General features: G+C 38.4%; 1 protein-coding gene across 10 annotated transcripts in view; it reads left to right on the top strand.

Moving 5' to 3' along the window:
* Positions 1–24,014, top strand: part of HERC1 (HECT and RLD domain containing E3 ubiquitin protein ligase family member 1) — an 86,085-nt gene that overhangs the window by 3,153 nt on the left and 58,918 nt on the right. For 8 of the 10 annotated variants that reach the window (XM_064388861.1, XM_064388855.1, XM_064388860.1 and 5 more), the window contains exons 1-11: positions 135–288; positions 13,203–14,158; positions 15,348–15,443; positions 15,744–15,938; positions 17,609–17,920; positions 18,519–18,615; positions 20,183–20,326; positions 20,892–21,019; positions 21,869–22,013; positions 22,105–22,276; positions 23,328–23,462. In XM_064388861.1, the coding sequence (XP_064244931.1) occupies positions 13,229–14,158; positions 15,348–15,443; positions 15,744–15,938; positions 17,609–17,920; positions 18,519–18,615; positions 20,183–20,326; positions 20,892–21,019; positions 21,869–22,013; positions 22,105–22,276; positions 23,328–23,462 (2,354 nt within the window). In that variant the 5' untranslated portion in view covers positions 135–288; positions 13,203–13,228. Of the gene's footprint in view, positions 1–134; positions 289–13,187; positions 14,159–15,347; positions 15,444–15,743; positions 15,939–17,608; positions 17,921–18,518; positions 18,616–20,182; positions 20,327–20,891; positions 21,020–21,868; positions 22,014–22,104; positions 22,277–23,327; positions 23,463–24,014 lie in introns of those variants that run through there. The other 2 variants (XM_064388853.1, XM_064388854.1) reach the window with 2 other exon arrangements.

The following is a 24,014-nucleotide window of genomic DNA, read 5'->3' as shown; positions in this document are numbered from 1 at the left end:
CCCTGTCTCCCGCCCCGCTCCCGCCGGGACAAGCCGCTCCGACCGCGGCGGCGAGCCGCGCGTGCCCGCGCACGGGAGGCGGAGGCGGGGAGCGGCCGCCGATCTCGCGAGAGCCGCGCGGTAGCCCCGCGAGATCGGCGGCTCCCCGCCCGCGTCATGTTTTCCCTGTGACAATCCGGGCCGGGAGGACGCGGCTCCCGGCGGGATCTCCGTGCTCCGCTCTCCGCGCCCCGCCGGTCCCGCGGGGCTCCCGGGCCGAGCGCCGCCGCCTGCCCCCGCCGCTGCCTGGTGAGCGCGCGGCCGCGTGGGGCTGAGGAGCGCGGGCAGGGGAGGGAGGCCTGGGCGAGCCCAGGGCCGGGATGGCTCTCCCCGCGCCCTCCCCGCCCGACAGCACCGCGGGGCCGCAGCTGCAGCCGCGGGCGTCCGGGAGCGGGGGAAGATGCAGGCGGCCGTGAGGAAAAGGGGAAGCAGGTGGGGCCGGTCAGGTGTCACTGCCCTGTTGCTGAGGGTGGGAGAAGGAAGGGCGTCCTCCGGCAGCTCTTCTCCCATGGTGGGGGCTTTTTGTGCTGTTTCATAGTGGTATAAGATGTACGAATTCTGCATTGTGCTTCGGCTGAGGTCCTTGGAGCGTGTGCTTTTTCCCCATGAACCTCATGAATGCTGTTGTAGTGTGGCCGTGCATTTTCCTCTAAATGTTTAATGCATCTCTGGCTACGTGCGTCCCAGGTGGACCCGGCAGGTGTCACAAATGTCATGCTTGCCTTCATCAACTGTGTGCATGACTAGGTAGGTGTTCCTTGTATCTCCAGACCTGTTATCTGAATTGCACCATCTTCGCATGGCATATTTGTTTGCTCTTGCTTGCAATACTGCAACATTATATGTATACTTTTACTTAGAGATTATTTATTTTGTATTTCAAAGTGAAGTCCTAGCAGGTGTTTTGTTGTTGTGTTTTGGATTTGTTTTTTTTTAAACTGCATATGGTTAATTTCATGGAGATGTTGCTGAACACAAGCTGCTTTTCATGTTTTTAAAGGGCAGAATACTATTGTTTTCCCCTCACCCTTTCACAGTATATAGGAGAGGTTTAGTGCAGTTGAAACATTTTAATTTCTGTTGCCGCATATCTAAGCTGGTTGTTTCCTTGTGAGTGGTGTAATTTCCTGTAGCTGGAACCGTGTGCTCTATATACATGTAAACATATCCTGTATGTGTCTGTATATGTACATATGTATATTGTCTTATGAGATCGATCAGATTTGTAGTTTAGCGGAGTGTTCTATGCTGGTATTTCATAACAAAACCTCAGTTTACATGTGCTGAATTTAATGCTCCTTTTTAGAGACCCCATAGATACCATGTCTGCTCTGTTGGGATGTGGGACTGTGAAGGACTTTGATCTCAGGGTTAAGTCTCATATAGTTTTGGGAAAAATTATAATAGGTATTTAATCTGGAAAGGTGGACTTTGTACCTCGTCAGTCTATTACTACTTCCCCATTCTGAGAGGAATCTTTTCTTTGTGTGCAAGATTAAAAGCTGTACAATGTTGTGCCATAGGACAGAATAGCATTGCCAGTCTCCTGTAGCCTTGCACCTATGAGGAATTTGTTAGGTGGCTGTATCACAGTGGTTGTGTTTTAAAATGAAACTTCTCAAAGCTTTTTATTTCTGAGTGCAAACCTGTAGTGAGGTTTTTCTCTCTGCTCCTGTGGTCTTATTTAAATACGTCGTGTATGTTTTCTTCTTTGAACACTAAGACTAAAGGAGTTTATGAGGTTGGAAGTATGTAAGTTGAAGGGGAAGTGGGAGTCTTGAATTTTTTTTTTTTGAAACTGTAAAGGAGTTGTTTATCTAATTGTTAATTAAGCATAGGGATGTCAAGTCTTTGACTTATTTTTGCCAAGAGACTGCTTGGCATAGTAAGAATATAACACAGTCTTTTTTTATTAATTTAATCTGTGAATTGAAAAATTCCTTAACAGTGAAGACTTGTTCTGCTGTTTCAGAACTGAATTAAATAGATAGTAGTTGATTAAAGATATTTGTTGGGTTTTGTCTTTAGTTTACCAATCTGAGGTAGCCATAAAGTTTATTTTTCAAAGAAAACACTACAGGGGTGCCCTGCAAAAGCATATTAATATTTCGATTTATTAATAATATTAATGCTTCAAATTATCAGTAATGACTGGAGTAGGACCATTTTAAGGATGGGGAAGGCTACATATGAAATTAGCAATAATATTTGTGTTTCAGCAGTAAAATTATGTATGTGTAAGATGTTAAGACATATTATTCCAATTTTTCTTTCTGTTTTAGTGTTATTATTCTTGTAATACTCATGGGGTAGAGATGCACTCATTCCCATTTTAAAAGTAAGTAATGGAGACAGAAATTATATGTATTTTAGGTAGGCTTGGTGGAGTAGTCATTTGGTTTCTGGTCATAGGTTGTTAGGAAGTCATTAGCCTTTCAAAGCAATGGTCTTAGATCCTGTACAGATACTTAATCTTCCTCTGTTCATGTAACTTGGGAGATTTTTTTATCTTGCACTAGTGTGTTTGAGTTAAAAGTAGGATGCAATTCTCTATGGCTGTCTTTGACTTCCTGGTGTCAAAGCTGTGGTAGTGAATGGTGAGTGCTGTGCTGATTGTGTTTGCCGTGATTGGCTCTCAGAAGTACTCAAACTCCGAAACTGCTGTCAGGGTTTCTTTTTGTCTGTCTCCCTTGCACTGACTGACAGTCAAGTGGAACATTCAAATCTAGTAGGTGTTAGCTCTTTAAAAACATCTGAAGTAGCCCTCAGAAATTGAAGCCCTGCTGTCAAAGGGCTGCTTGAAATAACTGCCGGTGTGCTGCAGCTGCTTGCTGTGCATTGGAGTCGTTCGTAGTAACACACGTAAATTCTTATTGCAAAAAACCCAAAAACCCAAAACCAACAAAGCCAGTCTGCAGCCCAGTGGTTACAGGATTTACGCATCAACAGCAAGTGTAGCTGTGACCTTGGAACTGGCCAGGTATATTCCCTGGCCTGTTGTGATTGATCTGATGTCTCCAAGCTATTTGGGAGAATGTTCAGGTGGCTCAAGCAATCATCTTCTCTGCTGGAAGTTGGAATTAGTTTGCTGCTTAAAGAAGAGCCTGCAGTTTGAGTCCTCCTTACTAGTGACAATTTTTTCTTTGGCTGCCAGGACTAGATAATACTGAAATTTCATTCTCAAAACATTTCCTTACAAATGCATGAATTTACACAACAGAAGTTTCTTTTCCAAGTAGTTATAATAGGAGTTCTCTTAGTCAAGAAATGCAAATGTTAACAGGAAGTGTTAACACAAAGGGGCATCCACAACTTAGCTGGGCAACCTGCTCCAGGGTCTCACCACCCTCATTGAGATGTTTCTTCTTTGTATCCAATGTAAACCTACTCATATTCAGTTTATAACCATTACCTGTTGTCCTGTCACCACAGGCCCTGATAACAAGTATCTCTCCATTGCTCTTATATGCCATCCATCTATCTATCTACCTACCTACCTACCTACCTACCTACCTACCTATCTCTAAAGGCTGCAGTCCATTTTTCTGCTTACACACAGCTAACTTGAAAGTTGAATGTGTTTGAATTTTGACTGTCTTGTACATATTGCACTCTCCTGTCTCTTGCTGAGTTTTCAATTTCAAGTCATGATTTCTGGTAAATACATCTTTAAAACTTAGGTAGTTTTTGCAAGAAAATGTCTGTTCCTATGTGTTGTGGTTGTTGAAAATACTGTAACTACACTACACAGTAGAAGTACAAGTGATTGTACCTTTTGGGCAGAGTGGTAGTGCTAAGACCTCACCACAGTTTTCATCCCTTTTCCAGTGCAAGATCAGGCACCTTTCTTTACTAAAATTGTTGGGGTGTTTTGATGCACGGGGAATTTCTGCTTCTCAGCTCCTCTTCACTAACTGTTTTTGATGATTGTGCATGTGGAGTGCCTTGCATTCTCAGCTTTTGTTTTGGTAACCTTAAAGCATCTGAAGAAGTAATGGATTAAATTGATTTTTCTAAGTTTATCTGCTGAATAATAATGATATTTTTTATTTCTTCTCTGCTTGGGAAGATTTTGTACAGCCCTCAGGGGTTTACATTGAGAAGCCATGATTAGGTTTTAGTATCACTTTCTTTTTTAAACCCTAAAGGCAAAAGGGCAAATAGCTTTAATTTCCTATTAACTTAAAAATAACTTTGTCTTCCTTTAATCTGTCTCCAAAAAGATTTTTGGAATAACCAGTTGTGACTAGCTGAAAACATAGGATTATATTGATTTCAATACTATACCTGATAATGAATAAATGAATAATCCCACAGGAACCTAAAATCATGTAGGAAGACTAAAACTGGAAGAATATCAAGCAGGGCCTTACCATGGCTTACTTAACAAATATAAGGTTAGGTAGAATTCAATATTTGGAAAGAAAAGTTGATGTTTGTTTACATTATTAATCTTATTCTGAATGATGATGTCATTCATTTAGTTTTCATATGCTGAGCAGGAGGCTAATACAAGGAGGAAAGATTCTGGCCCTTGTGCTCAGTGGTGACAGATGTTCACATGAATTAATGCTGGTGCGTATTTCACCTCAGTGTTTCAGTAGTGAAGGACAGTCTGCTGTAGCTGCTCTTCTTGCTCACTTTTTCTGGGTTAGTTCCTTTTGTTCCTTGCTTCCTATTCCAGATTTGTAGGAGACCACAACTTATTTTTCTCTGCTGTTTTACAGTCCATCTCCTGTTACTATTGCTGCTGCCTTTTAAATTTTTTTTTTGCTGTTTCTGAGGACATTTTTTGCTTTCAATTTTTTTGAATTTGTAGTAATTTCGCTGCAGTGCAAGCAATTTCTCATTTATCCTTTCTCTGACTGTTTTGGATGGATTCCATTCACCTTGCATCTCATGCCAGTGTGTTCAGACTATATAGACAGGCCAAAAAGAACATTTGAAGATTCTTGCCTTGTATAGTGACCTACAGTGCTTTTTGGCACTGAAATATTGAACCTACAGTGCTTTTTTTAGTGAAATATTGAACAGATAACTCTTCTAGGCAACATTGTGTCCTGTTGGCTTCAACTGTCATAGTGTCCCCTTGCCATAAGCCATATGAAACGTTTTGTGGGTTTTACATTTCTGTACATTTCACATTTTTGGCATGTGACAAGGCAGGATTTTAATTACTTTTATACATTCTTGGTTTCTAAATCACCTTTCAAGTAAAAGGCTGTAAATGTTGTTTGGAGCTCTGATAGGTGCTGCTAAATCCTGTATATACAGTCCCTTATTTAGGAAAACAGGGAAGCAAATCAATTTGGTTTAGTTGCACTTTGAGATTGTAAAATTCTAATAAGGATTGCAGAAATTGCTGCATTCCACCAGCTGGCAGCATGTAAAGCAAGATTCTTACTGGGACTTCGTGGCTTCTTTGTAAGACGTGTGAAAGACTGGAATGATGACAATTTAAGGTAATCTGTCATTTTATGGAACTGTTAGGAGTGGAACTTGGCAAAACCAGAGAACAGGCCTTCTGTTGCACAAAATAAAGGTGCAGCCATATCTTGAATTTCACATTCAGCTCTGGAGTCGTACAGGTTAGGAATTTGACAGAATATTGAGCAAATAATTTAGTAGTCTGGCATGCAGACTAAAGACTTTGGTTTACTGGTAAGAATGTTACATGTGTTTGAATGAAAAAATAATTTAAAAGGGTTCTAAGTGCTTATGCTAAGAACAAATGTTGAAACTTTGAAGAGATTCCACTTTAATAATGCAGCTGTAATACTGTCATCACAGTGAGGCAGTAAATAGAAAGATATTATATTAGGTTTTCTGTCATATTTTAAGCAAATTAGCTTTTCCAGAGCTGTGATTGGCAATGAACTCAGAACTTCTACTTTATCAAAAATTATCTAAAATAACATCCCGGAATAAGTTCTTCAGTAGTCAGTGTCACTTGCAGTAAATTAATTGATTCATATTTTTAATGAGCTCATAGAATTATCTATTCATTCTGATTGTGAAATCTTTCCTGAGTTTTGCATGGGCCAAAAAATGCTTGATATTTCTGACCCATCACAGAAGTTAATTTCTCACCATTGCAAACAAAGCTTTAACTACTTGTAGGAGCATCAAGAGCTGTAGTGTGATCTGGCTGCCATCTCTTAAAATAATAAATTTTCTACTCCTTTTTAGAAACCACCCAGGTGACATCAGGCTGAAGGGACCTTGAGCACAGGAGGTGCTCTAGGAGTCCCTCAGGTTGAAAATAATAAATGGAACTGTTGCAGACTCCAGAAAGCTCATTGTCAATGAACACACAGTGAAGAGCTCTGTTTATGTGTGTGGTGCAACATTGCAGGCAAACAGTGGACAGAATTCAGTTTCACAGCCAGATCTTTGTATTTAATTTTGATGTTTCCTGCCTGTGATTTGACTGTATAGACAGACTTCTTGTGTTACAAGCTTTTGTAATTAGGTTCCCATAAAATAAATGTAGTCAGCTTCTGACAAAGGTTGCTGAAATTGCTGATTGCAGAGAGGGAGAGAGTGAATGCTTGTGAGGTTTATTTTTCCTCTGAGAAAACTTTTTATTTTTAGGACATAGAATATTTACAGCTTTATAGGTGCAGTTTTTTAAGAGCTTTGCAGAAAATAAAGCTTTCAGCTACTTTTGTAGGAGTTCTAAGAGCCTGAGCACTTGCCTTCTGTCAGAATAATTGTTTTTGTGTGTGCTTGATTTCTGCTGTAGTCAGGCTAAGTTAAAGAAAGACGTGTTAGTATGTAGCTTTGTCAAATTCCATCCTTGTTATATCTTCAGTGCGTGTGCTAGTGTCAAGAAAATGGATTTTCTTTGTACTAACTGAAGATATGGTATATAATTTTATGCGATTTATATGTTTGAAAATCTCCATGGACTGTGATTAGTTCTGCCTATCTTAAACACTAGATAAAAATACATTCCCCTTGTTTGCTGTGTTCATTTAACAACATTTTATGTAAGATGAATTTTGCTTTTTATCCCTGTATTACAATGTTTACTTCTTTGGACCTTGTACTGGGAGGAAAGCAAAAAGCTGTAAAATAGCAATTAAGCAGGAAGATTCAGGTTTGTACAAGCAATGGGAAATCACTGTGCTTCAAGATTAACCTACATTTCTGAGCTGATTGTTCATATTTTCCTTTTCACAGCCTGAGCAGCAGTTGCACCTTCTTCCTCCTTATCTATGGACTTCTATTATTCTTGCTGGAATACCAGTGATTATCTGCATTTGGCAGTGAGGTAGAGCCAATCTGTTGGAGGCTGTGATGTTTTGGGGAAAAAAAAAAGGCCCTAAAATCAGCTCCTCCCTTCCACATGTTTCGATGGTTTCTATCTGTTGAGAAGTTGAGTGTGTGTGCTAAGGATTGCAAAAGCAAAACATGTTTTGTGGGGAGACTGTACTCTTATACTCTCTAATTAAATCAGCTAGATAATAATTCTACTTTTTAAGGATCTTGTCTACAACTTTCTTTAAAATAAAACATAAACCCTTCAGTTTTTTCTTGTCATGACTTTCATGAAAGCAGGAATTCATTGTTAACCTCTCTTTAATTGCCTTGAGCTGTTCCAGATCCTCTCAAAAGGAGCTACAGTGTGATGTAGCTGCACTGTACAGCTTCTGCCCAACCTGCACCTTTCTTTAAATTGTTCCAGCAGTCTTTCTCTTAGATCTACACACAGCAATTTGAGGAGCTTTTTTAAATTCTAAGTGTTTTTAAAAATCTAAACGCTAGAAGGGAACTTCGTATTTACTTATATTAGGATAAATATGTTGGCTGCATGGAGGTGGTTCTTGGGTGACAATCATCTATCTCCCATAATTTCTGAGCTGACATGGAAAGGGATGATTATGGAAGTTCCTTCAGGGAATTGTGTATATTCTTTCCAAGACCTGTTTTTCCTGCTAGACTCAGAAACAGGAACTTTATAACTCTACAGACTTTAACCTTCAATCTCATGTCAAAGTCCTTTGTAAATTATTCTCATTTTCCCCTGTTCCCTTGGAATATAGGAGTATTTGGGGCAGTTTCCAAAGTCCTCACTCCTCTGACTGTGTTGAAGTCGAGAATTTCCCATACTAACTTCTTTAGTAAGGTTTTTTCCCCCCCTCGTGAGTTCTTTTTCTTGCATTTGAAGGTGATCAAAGCTGTTCCACTTACCTCAAAGTGACAAGACCTAAAAACTTTTTGGTTTCCTGAAGGTATAGTAAAAATATGAAAAAAAAATTTGTTCTTAGAGGTTTGACAGTCTTCATGGCTGAGCCAACCAAGTGGGTTTATGAGAAATCTTTAGTGTTTCCTTTGTTCCCTTTCTAGAAAAATCTCTTTCCATAGCTAATTTAGGAGATGGTGGTAAGTGGCTGGAAAATTTACTGTTACTTCTCAGTCCCATTTTACCTTATATATGTCACTTTATATAGACACAAAAAAAAAATTATACAGAATTTTCTTGATAATTTCACTTTGATGTTAACTGAAATGCTTCGGAACAATTATTCCCTTTTCAAAAGAAATAATTGTTGCAGAAAGATTACTTGTTGTAGACACATATACATGAAACATAGATATTTTTAGTATCTAATATAAATACCAATAAATAAATATATATGTATGTATATATATATAAAAATGTTGAAATATTTGTGGTGGAATACATATTTCGTTGTATCTCCTGGTCAGTTGTACGTTAAGGTGTTAATCATCCATGCAGTCAGTGGCTTGGTATTGTATATATGAAATAAGCAAGCTGGGATTAATGACAAGATCAAATTCCTCTTTCTGTGATAAAATTGCTGTGGTGGCAGAGAGAAAGAAGGAACAGCATTCATAGTTTATCTCCTCATAATTTATTTCTGCTTCATGGAAGTGACTTGCAAATGTAGTTAGATGCATCTCCAGTCTCTTATTTATTCTGGTTTGAGATAGGGGAATAGTTTTTTTTCCTAAAAAAAGATGCAGTTTTTCTCAGTGAAAGAATTGGCTGTTTGGCCTATTTAATTATTGATATAAACTCAATTTTAATTTTAATATGTCCAATTGTCTATTGTATTTAATAATGATTTGCCATAGGCCATTCACACTTTTAATATGTGCAATTTATTAGTTATTGTAGGCAAGCTTCCACCACAAAAATTAATATTTTAAGTGTTCTGTAAAAATTAGTCAGTGGTTTCAGGCTGAATTGATTCCTGTTTAAGAAAAAACAAACTCTTTAATAACACAGCATATTTTAAATTCTTTCACATTATTTGCTAGGTCACTGAAGACTGCATGCTTTCCCTAAAATATGACAACTTTCCTCTTTTTCCTTATTTTTATTCAAGAGGGAAGATCGTAAGTGTATCAGTTATTATTAGTGTATACTCTGTCTTGCTGACAAACATTTGCAGGCTCTTGGTTTTGTGTTTCTTTTTTCCTTAAGTACAGCAAACACATCTGATCAAAAACTTCTTAAAAATCATCCTCTAACTAAATAGATGAAGAGAAATAAATGGATAAAGGGGTAATGAAATTTATCATCAGCTTTCTTTCTTTGAGTTCTTGATTTTGTGGAAATGCATGCCAATCATTGAATTATTATGGTTTCACAGTCACTAGGGCTGCTTGTAAGTTGATTTCTTTGAATTTGAAATGCATCCTATTACCTCCTTTCTATGCATACTAGTTATTGCAAGATGTGGAGACTTGATTCTGAGCTTAGAATTCAAGTGGTAGTTTGGCTGTTTGGTGTGGTTTTTTATATGATGGGGAAAACCATGAACAGACCAGAAGTACCTGGTTTTGACTTTTGAGCTTGAAGAGGCAGAATCAGGACACACATTCAGTCTGCAGTGGGCTTCAGCTTTGGAAGTTACGGGTTCACCTTCAGGTGCATTTAAAGCAAGGGACTGATAAAAGGAAAAAGAACCTTTGTCTCTGCTGCAAGTAATTTCTGTGTTTCTTATTCAAAGATTAATACATTAAAAGAGAGCTCTCTTAAGAATATTTTCTTCCATAATTTAAATGATCTGCTCTCCTCTTAGCTCAGGCAAAAGCCTTCCCTGATTATATTCCTTGTGTTTTCACAGGTTTAACTTTAAAATTCTTTTCCTCACATTCCCTTTCGTCTGATGTAAGAGGAGCAAACAGCAGTTGGTGTCCAGTGCAGTGATGAGTAACAGCAGCTCTCCCTGTGCTTGTGCACTTATTCCAGTAGGGGATCTGATGAACCGGAGCCTTTCCTTGAGTTCCGTTGCAGCACTGGCTGTGGTTCTCAAGGTGAACAAACTCTAAAGGCACGCTTAGTTACCTCTGCATGTGTTTCCACGCAGCTCAAGTTGCTGCCACTGCTGTTCTGAAGGAAAAATTCTGCATCCTGGATACATAAAACTTGGCTTTTAGGGTTTGATGTATGCGTTTTCCCCCCACCGTTCCCTGGAGTAAGCTTTTGAAATAGGTATTACATTTGGTAACACTGTTGAAATCCTTGTTCAGCTATGAGTTTTAAGTCCCATTTTAGTTGATTTACCAATAGGCAAGGCAGCAGTAAAATATATGCAAAAATTTACTGCCCCAAAATGGTGATTTCCTCAACAGGAACTGTGGTTCTAAAAGATACGACAAATAAGTTGTGTTCTACATTCTCACGGTTCACTTCCTCCCCCCGCCGAGGAGCAGGAGGAGAAAGGGAGGAATAAGGGCAGATGAGCTGGACCTTTTTTTGTTTGTTTGTTTAATATAAATCCCAGAAAGTCCTGGGTACTTTAGTTTGAATTGTTTTAAGTGTGCCAGTGGTGAAATAGTTTTATAAAGCTGTTGCTATACATTTACAGGTTTATGATGATGAGAGAAAAGTCCTTTTCTCTACTTGTCACATGTTTCTGGCTTCTCCCTTTGTGCTTGGCTATATGATCAGCATGTTCAGAAAGTGTGTGGGACTGGCCTACCCTGCACACTTGGTACCTTCCACATGTTCACCTGATCCTGCAGTAGTCAGATATAGTGAAACATCAGTGAGCATTCACTTGAGTTTTCAAAGCCAAATGTATTTTCTTTTTGTCTGCCTAAAAGAACTGAGATGTTCATGTCTAGGCTCTGGAGCAATTGTAAACCTTGTATTTGTGAGCTGGAAGAAATAAACCCTACCTATACCCTGTGTAACTGTTACCTGGTTTCTGATTAACTTCAGTGATCTGTGGTTGTTAGATGCAGAGACAGATCCTTTACATTTGTATTCAAAGAACATTTCCAGGACTACGAGCAGTGTCTGATTAAAGCCTGTCACATGAAATGGAATGTTATTTTCAAGGTGGACCAATGATTTCTTCCGAAAGCTGCAGAAGGAGAGTAGGGCACTGCTAAGGGCTCAGCTTCAAGATTCAGTCTGTATTTTTAGCGATGCATACAAGGGCAGGAGGGAAATAATCTATCAGTTTTCAGGAAAAGCAGCAGTATTTGCACCTTTGAGGTACATGAGCACATTTTGAAGTTTCTGAAAGAAGACTAGCTGGTGAAAGCATAAAGCCCATAAATAAGTCTGTTTGGGAACTTCTTAATGGAGCTACATCCCCATCTTTTACCTCTTGATGGGGCACAAACTTCACATAAGACCAGAGTTAGGACGTTTTCATTAATTGGCCTTACAGTTTCTGTTAGAATCCAATGGTAGTTAGCAAATACTTTCTGACAAATGAGATAGTGTTGCCCTTTCTTAATCTACAGGGTCCTGGGCACAATAGTACCTGTATGTGTCACTTTGAGGCTGAGCTGCTAGGAAGTTTTGTGGTGTGAGTAGATAGAAGGTGTGTCTTGTATGAAATGCAAGGAATGCTCCCTGCTCTGAATGGTACTTAAGAGCTGTGGCTCCAGTTTCTGTGGGATAGGCCTGTGTAAGGGGCTGCTATAGTGCAACAGCAGTTGCTTGGGTAAGGCTCACTGGGGCTCGTGTAAAGCTTTTTTGAAGGTATTAATCTGTTGTAGGGGAAATTTGGCTGAAAAAAGTAGGTGCTTAATAGCACACAGTGTGCTTTTTTGGCAGATGTATTGGCGGAATAACTGTAGTAGTTTTTAATTTATGATTTTAGGTGTGACATGTCAAGATAAAACGTGGAGCAAATTGCACTGCCTGTTACCTGTTGTCCTACAAGCATGATATGGCAGCAACACTGACTTTCACTGCATGGCAGAGACTCCTTCCACCCCCAGGAGTTTAGTTTGAATTAGATCAAATAGGGCTCACACTACCAAAGGACACAAAACTCTCCTTCAGGAAATTACAGTACTTTTTGGTGAAATTGTAATGCATTATGACTTACAGGCTCAAAGAACAGAAAGTAATAGTTCAGAACCTATGTAACCCATGGTTAATGATTATAAAATAGGAGTAAACACATCTGTTTTGTACAATAGGAGGTAAAGCATTACTTTAAATAAAGGTCTTTTAAAAGGAGCAGTTTGAAAACACTCACTTTGAAGAAGTCTCTTTGCATATCGAGCTATAAACTACTTGGCAAAATTTAGAGTTGACATCAAGAATCTTCTTGAAGAATTGGAGTTCTAAATGCTATCAGCATTAAAATTAGTAACTCGAATGTCTCTTTAGGATCAGAATGTTCTTTTAATTTGTTAATTTTTAAAATTTTCTCAGACATAGACTTAGAAGAATCCTGGACTCATCTACTGGTGATCAGTCTGTCTTCTTATATGTGAGAAATTTTTTGAACTCAATGTACATTTTTGCAATTGTGATCCTTTATTCAGATAAAATAGCAAAATATCATACCATTACATGGATGATCCTGCAGACATAAATCATCATAGTGCTGAGATATACTTATCAGCCCTGCACCTTTGTGGTTCTTGACATCTAAATCTTAAATTGCCTTATCTGTTAAATGCTGCTCATGTTGCTCAGCAGAATTAAATTTGCTTTATGTGAATTTTTGTGCATATGGATTTAGAAAATGCAGACTGACTTGCACTAAAATTCTTACATCATGTTAAGTAAGGTGCACATGCATATAGGTCACACGGTGAAACTGGTAATTCTTGGTGGTCCTTCTGAAAGGATTATTTGGGTTTGTCCTGCTGTAAGTAATAAGATCTGTAGATAATATTGTATAACCTATTGACAGTTTTTTCATCTTCAGGACTAATGGCAAAGAAGTAAACCAGCATGGCAGCTATGGTCCCACCTGTGAAGCTGAAGTGGCTTGAACACCTAAACAGCTCCTGGATCACAGAAGACAGTGAATCTATTGCAACAAGGGAGGGAGTTTCTGTCTTGTATGCTAAGTTAGTTAGCAATAAAGAAGTAGTGCCATTGCCCCAGCAGGTTCTGTGCCTCAAGGGACCTCAGTTACCAGATTTTGAGCGGGAATCTCTATCTAGTGATGAACAGGACCACTACTTGGATGCCCTTCTTAGCAGCCAGCTGGCACTGGCAAAGATGGTGTGCTCAGACTCTCCGTTTGCTGGAGCTCTTCGAAAGCGTCTCCTAGTGCTACAGCGTGTCTTCTACGCACTTTCTAATAAATACCATGATAAGGGTAAGGTGAAACAGCAGCAGCATTCACCAGAAAGCAGTTCTGGATCCACAGATGTGCACTCTGTCAGTGAACGACCGAGGTCAAGCACAGACGCACTCATAGAAATGGGAGTTCGGACTGGATTGAGCTTGTTATTTGCACTGCTGAGACAAAGCTGGATGATGCCTGTGGCAGGACCTGGCCTCAGTCTCTGCAATGATGTTATCCATACAGCAATAGAAGTTGTGAGCTCTTTACCACCTTTATCTCTAGCAAATGAAAGCAAGATTCCACCAATGGGTTTGGACTGTTTGTCACAAGTAACAACTTTTCTTAAAGGAGTAACGATTCCAAACTCTGGGGCAGATACTCTAGGTCGAAGATTAGCTTCTGAGTTGCTTCTTGGTTTGGCTGCCCAACGAGGTGCCTTGAGATACCTTCTTGAATGGATAGAAATGGCTTTAGGTGCTTCAGCTGTAGTAAACACCATGGAGAAAACCAAGTTACTGCAAAGTCCAGAAGGGATGATCAGCTTTGATTGCTTTATGAGTATATTGACCCAGATGCGACGATCTCTGGTAGGTATAACCAGCTTTAGTTTTTCTGCATTGCAATGTAGTTGCATTCTTAATGGAGTAGTTTTTCCATCCCAAATGCCAGTTTGCTGAATATGTTAGAACGGGGGCTTTTTTGGTGATTTTTTCCCCTCACCATCTCTTTCTCTCCCTTCTTGCCCACCTGTTTCCTCATAGGTAAAGATGAAACAGCAAAACAGTCTCTGTCTTGTCATTTTGGTGTTATCTCTAACTAAAGGGAAAGAATTGAGGACATACTTGATCTGCTTGGACTTGTACATTTAAGTTCATAGCGGAAAAAGTTAGAAAATTCAAAGTTCTGTGATACACCTTGTTTCCTGTTAGTAACTTTTATTGCACATTCCTGCTCCCCCACTCAGCTAGGCCTCTGCTTATTCATCTTCAGGATGTTCAGCAGTTTTGCTGATGCTCAGAAATTACTGTGATAGAAAATAAGCTAAATTGGAAGTGTGACACATTGCTTTGTAAAGTGAGTGCTCACTGCTGGTACTAGATGAATATTGCTTTTCAAGGTATGAAATTATTGCACAGTACACAGTCAGAAGCTGTGGCAAGCTTCTGTCTCATGATGCTCAGACTGAAAACAGGGAATGACTTTTTCCCTCTAGTGGTCATACTTTTCTTTCAGGCTTGTTAATAAACATAAACTTTAAAATCTAAAAAAGATTCTAAAAAAGATCTGAAAACTATTTTGAAGAATGGGGTCCATGAAAAGAGCATGGCAGTAGCAGTATCTGAATTGGAATAAATGTTGTGATGGGCAACTTTATTTTCTGTTGGGTTTGGGCTATATGTACAATTAGAGACCAAAATATGAAACATATGTAAACATAAAATCATGCATGATTAGTAATTTAAAAATAATTATCACTTTAGACACAAATAACATGCATTTCATTACAAAATGTTGGGAGAAATTAACTCCGAACCCAGATACTTTCACAAAACTGAATCAGTAAAAATGTTGGACTAGCACTTGTGACAGTTTTGTTTTCCTGAAGTGTATGCAGATATCACAGCTCAGGAGAGAGGTAGTGTACTTGTGCTTTTATAGAAAGAGCCATTAGTTTTTCCTTACCGGTAAGAACAAATCCCTAATGTATTCTGTTCGGGTGGGCTGTTGCTGTATTGGAAGCGTATTTCTCCTAATAACGACATTTAAACGTTGTAGGGATCATCTGCTGATCGAAGTCAATGGAGAGAGCCAACCAGAACGTCAGATGGCTTATGTTCTCTGTATGAGGCAGCTCTGTGTTTATTTGAAGAGGTATGTCTTGAAAAAAACTTTTAAGTTACTGTAGTTTACTTCCTCCTCACACACGTGATTGGTGTGCACATGTGGGTGTAGTTATTCTGGGGTCCAAGAGGTGCAAAAAAGGTTGAGAAACGAAGATGTAATGAGATAGAGTTGTTAAGCTAATTAGTCGGCAAACTAATGATATGGTCGTGGTGGTTTGTATTTTAGACAGTCACCATGTTGAGGGGCAATTAAAGCTGCATTAAATACTGTGACTGTATAGGAAGAAATATAAAATGGTACTGTGTAATAAATCTCTGATTTGAACAGGTTTGCCGAATGGCCTCAGACTATTCAAGGACATGTGCTAGCCCTGACAGCATTCAAACAGGCGATGCTCCCATTGTGTCAGAGACCTGTGAGGTGTATGTGTGGGGCAGTAACAGCAGTCACCAGCTTGTAGAAGGAACTCAAGAGAAAATACTTCAACCTAAGCTTGCTCCAAGCTTTTCTGATGCACAGACGGTGAGTGACATCCATTAGTGGTACACTATGTAACATTCAGCAGCTTCATAGTCACAGCATGAAATTGAAAAATAGTACTTTATTTCTGAGTGTCAAGTTGTAATGAAGCAAATTGTAATGAATGATGTTCAGAACTGGTCACACAGGTTATTTTACTGAGAATAGCTCACTGCTTTTATTGATGCCTGGGTAAAACATTCTGGTTTTGGTTTTAGTGACATACATAAATAACCATGTAACAAGAATAACTGAATTACCTGACTTGCTCTGTGGAGACAAGTGTAGCTACCTGTAGTTTTTTGGTGGGTTTTTTTTTTTTCTTTTGGTTTGTTTGTTTTTGGTGGAGTTTTTTTTTTTGGTTTGTTTTGTTTTGGTGTTTGTTTGATTTTTTTAAATTGTTGGTTAAAAGGTGTCTTAACGACTCCATGCTCTTTTCCATTGGTGGTTTTCACACCAGAGATTGAGTTTAAAGCTCTAAACTGGACTAGCTGCTGACACAGCAACCTTAATTAGCTTTCTGAAAATCAGTCTGCATGTTCTTTCTGCTCTCAGTCACAGATTCTGCAATTGCAGCTGAGCACTTCTATTGATGCATGACCCAGAATATAATAGTTTACTTTTCTGGTACTAGGTTGCCTTTGCAGTGTTGACTTAAGTAAAAGCACTTTCTGGTCACTAGACAATTTAGGTGCATTTTCTGGAATTGTTTCTATGGACAGTGATGTATTTTATATTTCAATGAGATGCAGGACTGGACATCATAAAGCAAGTTTATGCATTCAGAAAACTTTCAAAACATTTGAAAGACTAATACACAAGAATGGACTGCATGATCTGAATGAATGTATTACTCTTTTAATAGTACTGTATACAACTATACAACAAATTTATCTGATTTTTCACTTAGCCTTCCACAGATGATTGTGATAGGATTATCTGTATGAAGACATTAATTCCCATTAAATAGGGATGTGGCCACCTGTTTGGGGCTGGCTTATGGTGTGCCTTTGTGTGTCAAATGGAACCTGCTCTTCACTTCTGTTAAGATTCCTATAGGGAATGATTTCTGTGTTAGTCCATTTGCTGTTGGGTCACTCCTCAGCTGAGCACTGACTTCCCAATAGGGGCAAGTTCTTATTTTCTTAAAAGCTTTTGATTTTATTTCTTTGATGTTCACGTGATTAAAGTTTATAGACTCAAGTGATTTTTAGCATTTGGTTTATTTTTGGGATGCTATCGCTTGGTACTGATTAAAATTAAAATTAAGCAAAACCTGCAGTGTTTTATCAAGCTGTTACTTTGACTTTTTTGCTTTTAAAATATTAAGATTTCCATCCGTGAGTTTTGGAGATCTCAATGTAGCACATATTCTACAGTCTGTAGAAGAGATACAAGTAAATAAAATAACTTTTATATACTTTTTTCACTGTTTATATACTTCAGTCTATTATGAAAATAGATTTAATTGTAACATATTTCCCAAGAATTTTAGTATTACTGCTTGCTGAAATTCAAATTATTTTAACATTGTGTTATATTTAGTTTTTACATCATTTTATATGAAGAAACCTGAAATTCTGTTAAAAAATACAGACTTCTAGACCTATATATAAACTCTGGATTTGTCTCATCTCTGTATTTCTCGATTACATCCTTTTTTCTCTTTGTAGATTGAAGCTGGACAATATTGTACATTTGTCATTTCTACGGATGGTTCTGTTAGAGCCTGTGGAAAAGGCAGCTATGGGAGATTGGGACTTGGAGACTCCAACAATCAGTCCACATTGAAAAAATTGACTTTTGAGCCTCACAGGTCTATTAAAAAGGTGTCATCTTCAAAAGGATCTGATGGTCACACTTTAGCATTTACAACGGAAGGGGAAGTCTTCAGCTGGGGTGATGGTGACTATGGAAAACTAGGACATGGAAATAGTTCTACTCAGAAATATCCCAAACTTATTCAGGGTCCCCTGCAAGGGAAGGTATGTTTTGTATAGTGGAGCACGTGTTTTAGTTCTGTTTAGCTGGGATGTTGTGTAAAGTTTGAAATAGATAAAATCCTAAGAAAAAGTTCTGTCTGTTGTAGACTTCTCTTTGAGGCTGGGTCTGCTTGCAGCAAAACACTAGAGCTTATGGTTGTTACTGCCCAAATCACAGGCCTACAGGCATTGTCAGGAAAGCTTCTCATAGCCTTCAGTCAAACTTGTTCAGGGGCTTTCGCCGAATTGCCGTTTCAATTTTGCTAGCTGCAACATCAAGGCTTTCACATATAGCTTGTGTAGTGTCTTAAAAATCCACTGATGCTGCTTTTTTTCTCCTCTAAGACTAGGATATCATGATGCTAAACCTGCTTGATAAATAAATCATTAGTACTTTTACATACAAACTTTTTCTCTACTTATTTCCCCTTATCAAATAAACAGAAATGATTGCAAAGATTGTGTGTACTTGATCCATGTGAATGAACAAGTTAGTTTATGTAGACTCCTTCTGAAACTTGACTCTCCTAAGCTTTCAAACTTCCCACTTGATCACTTGATTTGTGTAAAACTGTTGTCTTTCTTTATGCGTGTAATGTAGGTGGTTGTGTGTGTGTCGGCGGGCTACAGACACAGTGCTGCTGTTACAGAAGATGGAGAGCTGTACACGTGGGGAGAAGGAGACTTTGGAAGATTAGGTAATTTGAAAATTTCATGAGATGCTTTTGCAAAAATTCCTGTGTCTAGTAATGATTTAATACGTCTGTTTGCCTAGCTCTCTAGTTGTCCATTCAGTGTACACATACACATGTACTCAGGTGTGTGCATACAGCTGACAAGTGCAGAGGCTCTTAAAAGTTTTTAATTCAGTTAATTTTACAAAGATTATTTCTGAAAGATTTTTCTTTTCAAGGCAAGTTGCTTTTATTAATTCCTAAGACTGTATGGTTGCTAATGTCACTGGAATGTAAAAACAGTAGACGTTTTAAATAAACTGAAATTCTAGATAAACCTCATTTAGTCTGATGCTAGAATGATTCTTTGAAGAGTCAGGAATAACTGGCTAATAATATCAAGGGTCTGATTCTAATAAAGATACTTGATGTTAAGTTTGCCAGACTGGCTTAGTGTTCTTATACCTTAATACATCTAAAAAGTTAAATTTAACTGAAACAAGAAACCCTGTATTACTATTTCCTTCAAGTTCACTTGTCTATTTTGTAATCTTTGCTACAGAGCTGCTATGCCTGGTGTAAGCCTACCCTTCTTGAGCCGGTTCAGTTGAACCAACAGGTTTTGCACAGAACGTTTTTTCATGTTGAGCTTTAGTTCCCTTCTGTTTTCTTTAAATGTCACAATCATCAGGTATAGAGGGGTAAAAGCAAGCAAGTGGCAGGGGTGGAAGATGAGGAGAGTGGTCAACAGTCACAGCTTTCAAGGGAATCAGTAGAAGTTCCGAGTGCATCCCTGTCGTTAAGAAGAGAACTCTGTGTTAGAGGTTGAACTGGAATTTTTTGTGGGAATTGTGGAAATGTTCTCCTTGAGTTTTAGATTATTGTGGAGTTTTGACATCCTTTGGGGGTCTTGGAGTGTACAGTGGTGAGTTCCAGAATGTAGCTAAATGTAACATTTCATTGGGTTACAGGAAATTCTTAATATTTAATCAGTTATGGATAGCAGTGATATTAATTTTCCTCTGTTCTCCATTTTTCTTCCATATCCACAGACGTTCTGGAGTTTAGTAGGAATAAAACTTTTTCCGAAGTAGGTGATAGCTGTAATGTACTTAGTTTCTGCAGAAAGGACCCCTTAGAAATGTGGCTGCCTAAAGGCAGCTGAGGGGCTGATCTGTTCAGTCTGTGCAATATGGACAGGAGTGACATAGAGCCCTTATCACAGCTTCCTCATGCTGTGCAGGATACCTGCTGCCCAGTATTGGGAAGTCTAGCTACCTAATCAGCTGGTATTGAAGGCAGTTGTACTAGCAATTATTTTTTATTCCTTTTCAGCTAGGTAGAGAATAATCATAAGTTTTAGAGGCAGTGAGATATGAACAGGTATTCTGGAGTATGTCCTAAAGATTTAATGTTTAACTTTATGATAGATGTCTTCCAAACCTTACTATGAATCTTTCCAAAAAGTTGGCAGAAATCATCATTTGTGGTGACTGCAATACACATAGAATTTGCAATATCTTATGACTGCAAAAGAGATATATGACTTTAATCAACAGAAAAAAGACCACCTTTTTTTTTTTTTCCTTAGGTCATGGTGACAGCAACAGCCGCAACATTCCAACTTTGGTAAAAGATATTAGCAATGTAGGAGAGGTTTCCTGTGGCAGTTCACACACGATAGCTCTGTCCAAAGATGGAAGAACAGTGTGGTCATTTGGAGGAGGAGACAACGGTGGGTAAAACAAATATTTTTGGTAGTAATTCTTGTCTTATTTCATCTGCCTCATAGTTTCAGTACGCCTTGCAGTTTGGTTCTGGTTTTTATTCCTCATTTGGTAGCTGTTTGAGGAAGGGATTCTTAAAAAATCTAAATATGATATCTGAAGTTCACCTGCAAGATTATAGGGTTAAAAAAAAAGATTTTCATCAGGGGAGGAGTTTCACAGCACAGAAGGGTCAGTGAATAGATGAACAATTTTGGAAAAAATGCTGTGGTGATGACTTTCAAATAAGCTCACTCATGATATGACAGTAGCTAATTATGTCCTACAAACTATTACATGTAAACTGCCTGGGATTTGTGTTTTAATTTTAAAATAGACTATAATAAATATATAGTTCTTCAAATCTGTAATTACTGTAATTGAATGAGAACAGGATTTATAGAAATTGTAATATGTTTTAATTTTAAAAATCCACTCTCACATTTTTGGAAAGCCAAAAAAATCTGTTGGAGTACTTTTAATTGTTGCCTGTCCATTGAAAATACCTTCCAGTTTTGTTTCCTCCCTTTGCAGGCAAACTTGGTCATGGTGATACAAATAGAGTATATAAACCTAAAGTTATAGAAGCCTTGCAAGGAATGTTTATTCGAAAAGTTTGTGCTGGAAGTCAGTCTTCGCTTGCCTTGACATCAACAGGGCAGGTAGGCAAAACAAGTTTCATTCAAATTACGGGAGTTGGTGAAGACGATCTGGGTTCACATTATCTCAGCATTTATTATTTTAACTGTTGAGAAAATGTTCAACTAGTACTTAAGCAGAAGTGAAGTTCTTGCTTAGAGATTAAAGTACCTAATGCACAAAAGTATTTCAAAATGTGCTAGAAGTCATCTAAGACACACTTTTCAAGATTCTTGCTTAGTCATAGAGGATGTAGTATTTTTAGGTTAATAACTGTAACCAGTGTAAAATCAAATTGGATTAGAGAAACAAACAACAATGAAATGCTTGTAATTTTTAACCAACTCAGGTGATTAAGTAACCAACTCAGGTGATTAAGGGATTGAATGTTTTTTTAAAATGTATATGTATATTAGAATATAGGTATTAACTGCAAGTTTTATTTCTAATCTGAAAAATCTTAGGAGAGCTTGGAGCTAAATGTTGAGGTGGTAAACAAGGGCGCTTCCTGGCATGATGGGTACATGTAATCCAATAAGCATTTCCACACGTGTAACCCAGCTGGCCTCCTCACCTTCTGCTCTGTGACTCCGAGCCAGTGGGTTTTCTAAGTGGGGTTTAGGAATGTTGACATTCACTATAGCGGTTTGTTTTCCTGCAGCAACCTCCCTGGTGCTGTGCTCTCTGGCACTTCCCTCAGGGGAAGGAATGCACACTGTATGAGATGTGTGTTCAGTCAGGAAAGTCCTGTGCATATTGTGCTGCAGGTGTAATTGCAGTCCTGGTACAGGTGGTTTGCTGGGATGTTGTTTGCTGTGCTCAGCCGTAGCACAGGTGTGACCTGCAGCTGTTCTGTGCTTGCTTTGCTCCAGGTTTATGCGTGGGGCTGCGGGGCCTGCCTTGGCTGTGGCTCTTCAGAGGCGACTGCTCTCAGACCCAAGCTCACTGAAGAGCTGGCGGCTACCAGAATAGTTGACATTTCCATTGGTGACAGTCACTGTTTGGCACTTTCTCATGGTAAAGAGAACAAACTGTAAAAATACATAATCCTTTTCTAGATCAAAAGCGGATGTATTTCAGCTTTCTTCTACTTTATTTATGTTTATAGATAATGAAGTTTATGCTTGGGGTAACAATTCAATGGGACAGTGTGGACAGGGAAACTCTACTGGCCCCATTACTAAACCAAAGAAAGTAAGTGGTTTAGATGGAGTTGCAATTCAACAGATTTCGGCAGGAACATCCCATAGCCTTGCCTGGACAGCTCTTCCAAGGGACAGGTAATGATGACGTTTGGGACAGGTATAATTTTATTCTTTTATGCAAGTCCTTTTTGGGATACATTTAACTGTTTCCTGAAAGTGTTCCCACATCATCTCTGTCAAGCATTCTGGTTGTCATGTTTTGGTCTGGAAAGTCTTCTTCCTCTCATCTTTCCTCCCTCCTCTCCTCTAATTGTTGCATGTTACAAGTGAAAATGTATCAGCACCAAAGATTTGGATATTACTTCTTTGTGTACGAATGTTTCTTACATGTGGTTAGACAAAACCTACCTCTGTTTACTAAATATTGGCAAGGGAGTTACTGGGAGGTGAAACAACTCGGTATTCTTTACTTTTTGCTTCTAAGGGGATTTTTTTATGGCTTGGGAAGTTTCTTTTAGTGTGATAAGTAGTACACTAATCAGGAAACTTTGGGAAAGGGGAAGTTCAGACGAATTACTGAGGTGCATTTAAAGATCTTAAAAAATTTCTGTATGGTTACGTGTTAAACTCAAAATAGGTACCTAAATAAATAGTTTGGTTATTATTAGGCAATAAATAATACTTTTGCACCAAAGATATTAGTAAGTGATTGAAGTGAAACAGTAGACATTTATGTACGGACTAACACAAAGGAACAGAAAAACTTGTTATTTGGAAGATAATTCAAGAAGAATTTCAAATGCCCTGTTCTCAAGGGAGCTGTCAAATAAGTTAATAGCACTCCGTGCATTTTATCAAAGTCTCCTACCTGACATTTTTGCTAAAACCAGCTTTGTGACTGCTGGTCAGCCTTTGCCTGAATCAGATTAAATGCATATGGCTTTAGATTTATGGCATTGAGGTGTTTTTGTCCATAAATGTGGAGTGTTTCATTGTAAAGACTTTTGCAGAAAAGAGAGAAGAAAATACCGTCATGGGCCAGGAAGTTGGTCTGCCATAGTTGTATTAGTTTGCTCTAAGAAAGAAACTGGTTTTGTTAAGTATGTATTCAACTTGTTTAAACTATTAATTTATTAAAGCAGTTGAAGATTTCCAGAAGGTAATTTTCCTTGCTGTTTGATTCCAGGCAAGTTGTGGCATGGCACAGACCCTATTGTGTCGACCTTGAAGAAAGTACCTTTTCACATCTTCGTTCTTTTCTTGAGCACTACTGTGACAAAATTAACAGTGAAATTCCCCCTCTTCCTTTTCCTTCATCAAGGTACATACAGCGTATGCATATTACAGATTTTTATATTTGTTTCTTCTTTACAGCACTGATGCATGGCTCAGTCCTGGTTACTCTTTTCTTTAGCAAGCATTAGTCTGGTTTACCTGCTCACTCAGGTGTCATTTGTGTAGAATTACTCTAGTGCATTTGTATAACAGAGGAGCTTTGCAGTGTCCCAAATGTAGCAGGATCTTTAGTCTGAAATTTGTTTTCATTATGCAATGAATTAAATGCTGTACTTCAGATCTTTCCTTTAAAACGCATTTTTCTATGTAGTTGAAATACATTTACTGTTTGTGTTGTCAGTTCTTACTCCTGTAACCTGTGTTTCAAATTTTTTAAGAGGACTAGAAATGAATATCCTGACTCTCTTGTTTTGAACCTGATTGCTGTACTTCTAAATCTTCTGAGAGAAGATTACATTTGTTGCTTCTCAATTTTCCCTCTGTGTATCATATTATTGTTTATTTTGCCTTTTAATTCATGGGACTACTAATCTAAAGTGAATGCCTCTTACAACCATTGTCTACAAAAACACTTCTC

The sequence above is a fragment of the Passer domesticus genome, chromosome 14, assembly GCF_036417665.1.
Source record: "Passer domesticus isolate bPasDom1 chromosome 14, bPasDom1.hap1, whole genome shotgun sequence".
Taxonomy (NCBI): Eukaryota; Metazoa; Chordata; class Aves; order Passeriformes; family Passeridae; genus Passer; species Passer domesticus.
Note: the sequence above shows the minus strand (reverse complement) of the source record. Positions and strands in the feature narration are given on the sequence as shown.